The sequence below is a fragment of the Somniosus microcephalus genome, chromosome 11 (genome assembly GCF_052327205.1).
Source record: "Somniosus microcephalus isolate GS21.2 chromosome 11, FLI_Smic_1.0, whole genome shotgun sequence".
Taxonomy (NCBI): domain Eukaryota; kingdom Metazoa; phylum Chordata; class Chondrichthyes; order Squaliformes; family Somniosidae; genus Somniosus; species Somniosus microcephalus.
The window spans coordinates 46,347,334-46,357,952 of NC_140997.1; the positions used below are offsets into that span (position 1 = coordinate 46,347,334).

Below are 10,619 nucleotides of genomic sequence, written 5' to 3' on the forward strand. Positions count from 1 at the left end.
GGGACAGGATACTGAATTTGGATGATCAGCCATGATCTCATTAAATGGCGGAACAGGCTCGAGGGGCCGAATGGCCTACTCCTGCTCCTATCTTCTATGTTTCTATTAGGCTTAGCGCGTTATAGCTCATTTCAGATATGTATCAATCCAAACAGGTTGATCTGGGATGGGCTGCAGTGGGTTGAGTTGCATAAAGCATGATTTCAGTCCATTCTCCCATTACCCTAAATTACTCTTCTCTCCCAGTGGGTATTCTCCTTACCTTCTGGTATAGCTCTCTGGCGTGAGAATGGCTACAAAAATGCAAATTGCTGCGATAATCACGTTATGTGTAGAGTACATACCGGATAAAATCACACCAGCTAATATCACATCTACTGTTACTACACATTTTAGCGGTATCATTCACTTTGGTGCTAAATGGAGACAAAACTGACAAGATTGCGTAATGCTTTAAATAAGTATTTCGCCCTGGCCAGACGGTGTGATCTTATCAGATTTTTTTATTGAATGTACTTGCTGTCCAGAGGGACATTGCGTTGGCAGCATGCTTTGTGGCTGCAAAGTAGCTAAATATTGCCACATGTGGATGCACTAAGTAAACACTATTGATTCTATCCTTACCGTGTGTGCCAGATGTTTATTTTTCTGATGACCCCATTTTGGCTTACTGCCATTTGGTCATCAACACAGTCCACTGATCAGTGGGGGAGTCAAAAGACTTCTGTAATAAGAAAAGAATGAGACATTTGGAAAGTTGTGCTGGCTAATCGGTGGAAAGAAGCTATCCCATGACACTGAAGTTGTGTAAAATAAGGCCATAATTCTGTACAGTTTGTTACCTGCATCATCTGAGCTGGACGCAAGACAACTGGGAAATTATTTTTTGTAGAAAAAGCTTCGTAAGAAAATGAGCAAATCTGTGGGTAAGATGTTTTGCTTCAGGAGGGGTGAGGAGGGGGTTTATTAATAGCTAATACTTGTTTTTAACACCAGAGCATACGATGGATTTCTACATTGTGCATGATTTGTTGTGTGTGATTTCTTTTCTCTTACCTACAATTTTGTAGTATTTGCCTAAGATAAAGATCCCACAGTAGCGCTGGCTCATGAAAATTTCATACATTTGAAATGAGAAAGAAACTGCCAGAAAAACAACAGTGTGCTAATAGTGGTTAAGAATCTCTTCAAAGCTATGGAACATTTTTTTATAGGAAACTGGAAACCAATTTAAATTAATAAGTTTGTAGGAGCTCCATGCATTCCTTTCTATGGTGGAAGAATTTTTTTTCAGACAAATGTCAAAACAAGCGCTTCTTTGTAATGTATATATAAAAAAAAGAGATCATTTTAAAAAGCTTGCATTTATTCACTGCCATATGATGTTTTTGAAATGTTTCAAAGTGTTTCACGCACATTTCCCATGCAAAGGTTCAGTTTGGGGCCCCTACATCGCTAAAACATTAAACATATCACTGGATCCGCTCGAGGCCACTGACTGGCTTAGGCCGCATGCAATTGCACGATCGCATGACCCTAATGCCGCTCCATGTGTACGTAAACACAGCAGTCATTCTGCATCATCACTGCCTCACAGACAACAATGAGATGAATTGCCTGTTAATCTGGTTTTCTTCTGGTTGCGACTGTTGCCCAAGACTCATTGAATAGTGTCACGGGATCTTTAACGTCCACCCAAACTGTCTCAGCAGGACCTCAGAGGTGACATCTTTCTATATAATCTTGATATCATTTATTAATTTGAAGGATGACTCAAGCTGGTAAAATTGGTCCCCATGGCTCTGTGTGGTACAAAATAGGAGGACAGTTACTGGTAATCTTAGATTACGTGTAATGAGAAAATCTGGGAAGATTTATTTTCAGATAACACATAATTCCTGAGCATCTGTTATTGGGAACTAAAAAATCCTCAATTCAACAAAGCCCTAAATACAAGTACGGTGATTCCTTTTAACAGTGGTATTATAGGAATAAAATTTAGTCTGTTATCTTTCCCAATTAAAGTTATTTTCCTTTGCTATATAGAAAAAATAATGCAGAGATTTGATATTACAAGTACAGAATGACATTCATAAGAAATAGGAAATAGGAGCAGGAGTAGGCCAATCGGCCCCTCGAGCCTGCTCCACCATTCAATAAGATCATGACTGATCTGATCCTAACCTCAAATCTTCTATCACTCTGCATCCACCCGAACCCATGTGATCTCCCGGGAGAGGCGAAAAACCAGATAAAGACCCAATGGCCAATTTGGGAGAAAAAAATCTGGGAAATTCCTCTCCGACCCATCTAGGCGATCGAAATTCTTCCAGGAGATCACTCTGTCCCTATATTTTCTACAGTACTTACCTTCTGTAAAGGCGATCTCCACCCCAGCCAGGAACAGGAATAAAACCATCTCCTGAAATCTAACACAGAATTAGAACACAGTAGGAGCAGAACCAGGCTACACGGCCCTTGGGCCCACTCCACTACCCACAGGGCCATGATCATTCCGAACCTAGGCTCATGTCCAATTTCCTGCCCGCTCCCCGTAACCCTCAATTCCCTTTACTTCTAGGAAACTATCTATTTCTGTTTTAAATTTATTTAATGATGTAGCTTCCACAGCTTTCTGGGGCAGCAAATTCCACAAACCTACCACCCTCTGAGTGAAGAAGTTTCTCCTCATCTCAGTTTTGAAAGAGCAGCCCCTTATTTTAAGATTATGCCCCCTAGTTCTAGTTTCACCCATCATTGGGAACATCCTCACCGCATCCACCCGATCAAGCCCCTTCACAATCTTATATGTTTCAATAAGATCGCCTCTCATTCTTCTGAGCTCCAATGAGTAGAGTCCCAATCTACTCAACCTCTCCTCATATGACCACCCCCTCATCCCCGGGATTAACCGAGTGAACCTTCTTTGTACTGACTCGAGAGCAAGTATGTCTTTTCTTAAGTATGGACACCAAAACTGTATGCAGTATTCCAGGTGCGGTCTCACCAATACCTTGTACAACTGCAGCAATACCTCCCTATTTTTATATTCCATCCCCCTAGCAATGAAAGCCAACATTCCATTGGCCTTCTTGATCACTTGCTGCACCTGCATACTAACTTTTTGAGTTTCGTGCACCAGGACCCCCAGATCCCTTTGTACTACAGTACTTTCCAGTTTCTTGCCATTAAGATAATAACTTGCTCTACGATTTTTCCTGCCAAAGTGCATAACCTCACACTTTCCAGTATTGTATTCCATCTGCCAAATCTCTGCCCACTTACTTAGCCTGTCTATGTCCCTTTGCAGGTTTTTTATGTGCTCCTCACTCACTACTTTCCGTCCCATCTTTGTATCATCTGCAAACTTTGATATGTTACACTCGGTCCCCTCCTCCAAATCGTTAATATAGATTGTAAAGAGTTGGGGACCCAGCACTGACCCCTGCGGAACACCACTAGTTACTGGTTGCCAATCTGAGAACGAACCATTTATCCCAACTCTCTGCTTTCTGTTAGAGAGCCAATCCTCCACCCACGCCAGAATATTACCCCCAATCCCGTGATTTTTTATCTTGAGCAATAATCTTTTGTGTGGCACCTTGTCAAATGCCTTTTGGAAGTCTAAATACACTACGTCCACTGGTTCCCCTTTATCCACCCTGCATGTTATATTATATTCAATATACTTCACATTTCAGACATAACAGATGCAAAACAATCTTTAAAAGAGGTATTAAAAAAATCTCCAATGAAACAATCACCTCTTACCTATCTCATTATGCACCTGAGAGCAATTAGACTTTAACTGCCCTCTAATAATGCTCCTGTCCCTAATAAACAGCCTCTGACTTAACGTGAGCAATGCCATGGAGATCGATCATTTATTTTAATGATCTTTTTCTCATTTCCGTCAAAGTGATATGATTATAATGTAAACATTATCCAAATCCTGAATGCTTTATTATCTTTGATTGCATGTTGTGTTTTTTTTTTAGAATTTTGCCTTTTATCGGTTATTGTTTGTCTGAGGTTCATCCCACTGTTGGGAACAGAATCACAGTTACCACCAGAGGAACAGTCAGATGATGAAAATGTCAAATGCCCCCAAGTGTGCACCTGTATTTTTGATGACTACAGTGAAGAACTGAATGTCTACTGCAGCTCTCATAATCTTACCAGCATTCCTAAAGAGGTTCCAGTTAATGCGAAAGCAGTTTGGTTTGACTGTAACAACTTTACAGTTCTTCCATCCCATGCTTTCAGGAACATGTCCAATCTGGACTTCTTGAACCTGGAGAATAGCAACATAGTAAGTGTTGAGCAACATGCCTTCTACGGTTTGAAACTACTGGTCCACCTGCATTTGGAAAGGAACAAATTGAAATACCTGGTACCAAATGCATTCCTCCACACTCCGTCTCTTGGCTTACTTAGCCTGAACAATAACAACTTTGGTAAAATTGAAGATGGGTTGTTTTCTGGCCTCTCCCACCTCTGGTACCTGAATCTAGGATGGAATAATCTGGCGGTTTTGCCTGCTGCGGGCTTTCATGATTTACCAAACTTAAAGGAGCTTATTTTGGCAGGAAATAGGTTAATTTATCTTCAGTCCCAACTGTTTATCAGTTTGACAGAGCTGAAGGAACTTGATTTGTCAGGAAACCTGTTGAGAGTCATAAAGGGGAACATCTTTGTGAAGCTGCAAAAGCTCCAGAAGCTTTATATGAGTTATAACCAGATCAGCACCATCGTACCTAGAGCTTTTATGGGAATGAAATCTCTCAGATGGTTAGACTTGTCCCACAACCGCATTACTGTATTACATGAAGAAACATTCTCTGGACTCCTAAATCTCCATGTACTTCGGTTGCTCAACAACTCCATCACAGGGTTAAGGCACAGGACATTCAGAGAACTTCAGTTTCTGGAGGAACTCCAATTTGGGTACAACAAAATCAAAAGCCTTTCTGAAAACATATTTGATGGCTTAATACAATTGGAAGTCCTCACTCTGAACAATAATCAGATTCAGGAGATCAAACCAGGGGCATTTGTTGGCCTTCGTGAAGTAGCTGTACTGAATCTATCCAGTAACTCTTTAAAGAATTTACCAGAATGCATTTTTAAAGGTCTTCCTAATCTTCATAGCCTGCATTTAGAAAACAATGCAGTCACTAGAATTCAACCAAACACATTTTCTGGATTGATCAGCCTTCGAAGACTCTTCATGCAAAACAATCTCATTTCAGTTATTGACAATCAGAGCCTCAGTGACTTGCAAGAGCTTTTGGAACTGGATTTCAGGTACAACAAACTGATACAGCTATCTCCTCAGGCCTTCACAGGTATACCAAATCTGGAATATCTTCTACTAAAGTGCAATGAACTTGCATACATATCTGATACCACCTTTCAGCCTCTTCAACGTCTCTCTTGGCTTGATTTATCAGAGAACTTTATTGAGTTTTTCTATAATTATACCCTTACACCATTGACCAAGTTAAAGTATCTGAATCTTAAGGGCAACTCTTTAAGGTATTTCCCAGATCAATTTTTGGAGCAGTCATCACAATTAGAGCAATTATTGTTGGAGGGTAACAAGTGGCACTGTGACTGCTTGTTGAAGTCACTCAGGGATTATTGTCTGAAGAATCCCCATGTTGTTCCTCGTTATTTCGAATCAGCAGTAGAAGATGAAACTCATACAATCATGTACACATATAACAACATCACGTGTGCAAGCCCACAAACCATTGCTAGTACAGATCTGAGAGACATCAGTGATGACTATTTTGGTATTTGCTAACATCAATTACAACATGGGTTCCTGCAATGTTCACATACATATTGTTCAAGCAACACTGCTATGGTATTTTACCTTTGACAAGCAGATGTAATTTGCATATACAATTATGACTATACCAAATGAAATATTGGTTATGGAATCAAGGCTAGACATGCCTATTTGGTTTGGAACCCAATGTTTCCAGTGTAATTTGCTAATGGTAGGATGTTTCTTTCTCACTTAGTGAACATATATAAATAAGCTTATCATAATTGATTCTGCAAGCAAAGCTTGGCTGATAGTGTTAAAGTAACAGTAACTGCACTGACCTGAGCATTAGGTTGCATAAACTTAGTAAAAGCTCTCTACTTTGTTTCAAAGTTTTCACAGAAATCAGAAATTGTTATTGCCAAAATCAGTGCAAATTCCTTATGATTTTACTTGTTAGGTAAAGCAGAAACACAATGGGGGTGGGGGTGGTGGAGAGGGCAACTTTAGTAGGAATGTGAACAACAAAATTCCTGCCTTTGCTAATTGTACCAAATAAGTATATGAGTAAAATATGATATTTGGCTTCGATTAGACTGTTACCCCAAACTAGACTTACTTCCCAGTGATACCTAGGGGCAATTATGGATTCATTTATTTCAGAAAATTGACTGATTCCTGGTATGAGGGGATTGTCCTATGAGGAGAGATTGAGTAGACTAGGCCTATATTCCCAACTGTTCAGAAGAATGAGAGGTGATCTCAATGAAACGTATTAAATTCTTAAGGGGCTTGACAGGGTAGATGCTGGGAGGATGTTTCCCCTGGCTGGGAGTCTAGAACTAGAGGTCATGGTCTCAAAATAAGGGGTCAGCCATTTAGAATTGAGATGAGGAGAAATGTCTTCACTCAAAGGGTTGTGAATCCGTGGCATTCTCCAACCCAGAGGGCTGTGGATGCTCAGTTGTTGAGTCTATTCAAGACAGAGATCGATAGATCTTTGGATACTTAGGGAACCAAGGGATATGGGGAGTGTGGGAAGGTAGAGTTGAGATAGATCAGCCATGATCTTACTGAATGGTGGAGCAGGCTCGAAGGGTCAAATGGCCTACTCCTGCTCCTATTTCTTATGTTCTTAAAATTGACTCACAGAATACTTTTATTCAAGTTGACAATATCATTAAAATTAACAAAAACAAGAATTTTGGCCCCCATTATTAAATTATCTCTTACTTATTTCATATCCTAAGGAAACAGAGTGTAGTCTATTGTCCAGTGTATATAAAATGATAGTGTTCAAATTTTAAATAGAATTGTTCAATATGATTTATGTATCATGTTACAAATAAGTATTGTAGAGATACGAGATATTCGCTTTTCTGACGAGATAGGTTCATGGTCCGAATGCTTTGCTGTTTGCCTTTTAGTTCAGAATGTACAAGGTTTGTTTTGAAACAAATGCAAGCTCCATAATTATTTATATAATTTTTTGTGAAAGTCTGAAACCTTCTTCCACTTATTTTTTCCTTGTTTTTTTTCCCCGTTGTCTCCCGAGAGCCCTATTCCCAAGCCTCCCAAAATCCCATTCTGAACAAGGACATCTGGGAGAGTAGTGCAGTGAAATTTGCAGACGAAAGGTTGAATGCATGGAGACTGACACCATTACATTTATAGTGATTCTTTGTCAACAAGTAAAAGATTAATACTTGCAAGTACTTAAGTGGCTTGACAGGGTAGATGCTGGGAGGAGGTTTCCCCTGACTGGGGACTCTAGAACTAGGGATCACAGTCTCAGAATAACAGGTCATCCATTTAGGACTGAGATGAAGAGAAAGTTCTATCACTCAAAGAGTTGTGAATCTTTGGAATTCTCTAGCCCAGAGGGCTGCGGATGCTCAGTCATTGAGTATATTCAAGACAGAGATTGATAGATTTTTGGATACTAAGGGAATCAAGGGATATGGGGATAGTGCGGGAAAGTGGAGTTAAGATAGATCAACCATGATCTTATTGAATGGCCTACACATGCTCCTATTTCTTGTGTTCTTATGTAGAACAGAGCAAGAATTGATATTACCTGCTCCACTCTGGGTAGAGTTCAGTGTCCCATTCGCCAATACTTTCACCCCGTCACGTTGCGCCTTCCTCCCTTGCCTTGTACATGACTCCTCATTTTGACTCCACAATTTCTCCTGCAAACCTGGCTCTGCTTTTAACCAGAGAACAAAGAAACTGCACTGCACTGATCAGGTTTCTCCACGGCTGTTTTCTCTCCTGGAAAGTCAATCACTAATGACACTTCTGCCCCAACCCATAACCATCAAAATTGTGGTTAGCACCTTCCCAATTTCATCTCTGTTCAACAGATAATGGCCATCCTGTTTGTCTAACTCATTAATTTAACCTGTTATTTCTTGCCTGGCATTTCAAAGGAACATGAGATATCTTAAATCCATCCCAGATGGTTAATGTGATCTTGCTGCTAGCCTATCTACCAGTTTCTGCCCTTCCATTGTTCCAGCCAATCTCTGATCATCTTCTTCTTAGGCAGTCCCTCGTAACCGAGGATGACTTGCTTCCACACTAAAAATGAGTTCTCAGGAGACTGATGAGTCCAATGCGGGACCTAATCTTTATCACAGGTGGGGCAGACGGTGGTTGAAGGGGCGGGTGGGTGGGGTGCTTGGGTTGACTTGCGCTCCTTCCGCTTGCTCCCGGCGAAGAGACTCGAGGTGTTTGGCACCTTCCCGAATGCTTCTCCTCCACTTTATGAGGTCTTGGGCCAGGGGTTCCCAGGTGTCGGTGAGGATGTTGCACTTGTTCAAGGAGGCTTTGAGGGTGTCCGTGAAGCGTTTCCTCTGCCCACCTGGGGCTCTCTTGCAGTGTCGGAGCTCCGAGTAGAGCGCTTGTTTTGGGAGTCTCGTATCGGGCATGTGGACAATGTGGCCCATCCATCGGAGCTGATCGAGCATGGTCAAAGCTTCGATGCTGGGGATGTTGGCCTGAGCGAGAACACCGACGTTGGTGCACCTATCCTGCCAATGGATTTGCAGGATCTTGTGGAGGCAGCGTTGGTGGTACTTCTCCACTGCTTTGAGGTGCCTGCTGTAGATGGTCCATGTCTCTGAAGCATACAGGAGGGTGGGTATCACTACTGCTCTGTAGACCAGGAGCTTGGTTTGAGGTCCTGGTCTTCAAACAGAAGAGCATGGGATGCCTTCCATACACAAACGTGGAATGGCACCAACCTGTCTCTGCTAGTTCCTGCTTTTCTGTTGTCCTGACCAATCTCCAATATTAGCATATCCTTGTTGGACAATGACCTCACAATGTGATTAATTGACTTGCATCAGCAGTTTAGATTTAAACTTCACCACTTTGAATGATTCACAATGCAGGGTGGTTGATATGGCCAAGCAAGAGGTGTCCATTTTACTCCTATGCCCAATATTCTTACAGTAGTAATGACTCTCTTGCTTTTCCCTCCATATGGAGAACTACCCCTAGTCTTTATTCTATGATTCCCCAGAGTGTCAGCTAAAAAACAGAAAGTAGGAGCATAGGAATTAGGTACAGGAAACTTTCTGGTATGCGGCACGGACGGGACCGACGTGGTGCCAGTTCAGCAACAATTCCGGATAACCGAACGCTATAGTGAAAGATACGGACCTTAGAGCTCCGTATGAAGCAACAAACCCTGTTGCTTAGCAACAGCTTCAGAAGAACGTCCACAAGTTGCAAGCGTCTCTGTAGCTTAGCAACAACTGCAGCCAAACCCTTGCCGTACTCAATTTGTTGCTGTGCAAGTAATAAAAGTTAGCTGAAACCGACTCCTGAATTTTGCCGGTTAACCGACATTTCCAGTTATTTAGGGGCCGGTTAATCGAAAGTTTCCTGTAGTTATTAATGAACACACTGTCCTTTTCAGTTGTTTGAATTTGGCCCAAACTGATGCAGAAAATGGAAATTCACTTGGGAATAGTTTAGTGAGGTTAGGGTAAAAGCACATTGCTGTGGCAGCATAGAGGGCTATGTTGTTTCACCAGGCTCTGCTGAACCTAATCTGGGAATTCTTACCCAGGACCTACATTACATAATGACGAGAAAAAAAACCCTTCCCTCATAAATGTAACACTTAATGCAACTCGGGGAGTGGGGAAATCAGCAATTTGTATGGTTCCCAAGATGACTACTCTGTACTTAAGATTGAAAAAGTCATGGGGGAATACAGCCCATCCAAAACCAATACCCTTCAGAACATTGGTAACACAGATCATGGAGGCATTTTAGTTGCAGTCTAGCTTCAATGGAAATTTACACCCCGCACAATAGAAATCAAGGATGGAAATGTCGAACATCAGGCAGTAGTTATAAATATTGACATTCATGCTATAGTTATAATTCCAGTTATCCCAGAATTCTCTCGGTTGATACTTATTCCTTTATTTTCATCATTTCCTTTTGGCCCTTCATCTGCTCAGACAGGAGGGTGGAACAAACCCTCCTTCGTCTAGGAATCCCAATCCTTGGTTAAGCCCCACCTCACCCCTTGCCAAACAACTGTGTAAGTGTCTGCTTTCCCTCACTTGCAAATGAGACAGCAAGTACAGCAAAACTTGCCTCCAGATGAAACCCCAAATGCAAATGAGTCAGAACTGGAACTCAAACTTCAGACTCCCAATCAGTTGTTCAGCACTAACATTTGTGTTACTGGGCTAACCTATGAGGCCATTTTCCGATCACCCTATCATAAGGCTGACTGCGATCATGTCATTGAGCAATCTTACTTAAATCAGCAATATATTCAAATTAGCATAACTATCTACAGTATAGCATTGATGGT

At 41.4% G+C, this 10,619-nt stretch overlaps 1 protein-coding gene across 1 annotated transcript; it reads left to right on the plus strand.

Moving 5' to 3' along the window:
• The first annotated feature begins 837 nt into the window (after positions 1 to 837).
• On the plus strand, positions 838 to 6,168 carry igfals (insulin-like growth factor binding protein, acid labile subunit). The gene is made up of 2 exons (XM_086000601.1): positions 838 to 926; positions 3,999 to 6,168. The coding sequence occupies exons 1-2, from the start codon at positions 911 to 913 to the stop codon at positions 5,807 to 5,809; spliced, it is 1,827 nt and encodes a 608-aa protein (XP_085856727.1). The 5' UTR covers positions 838 to 910; the 3' UTR covers positions 5,810 to 6,168.
• Positions 6,169 to 10,619: the final 4,451 nt, after the last annotated feature.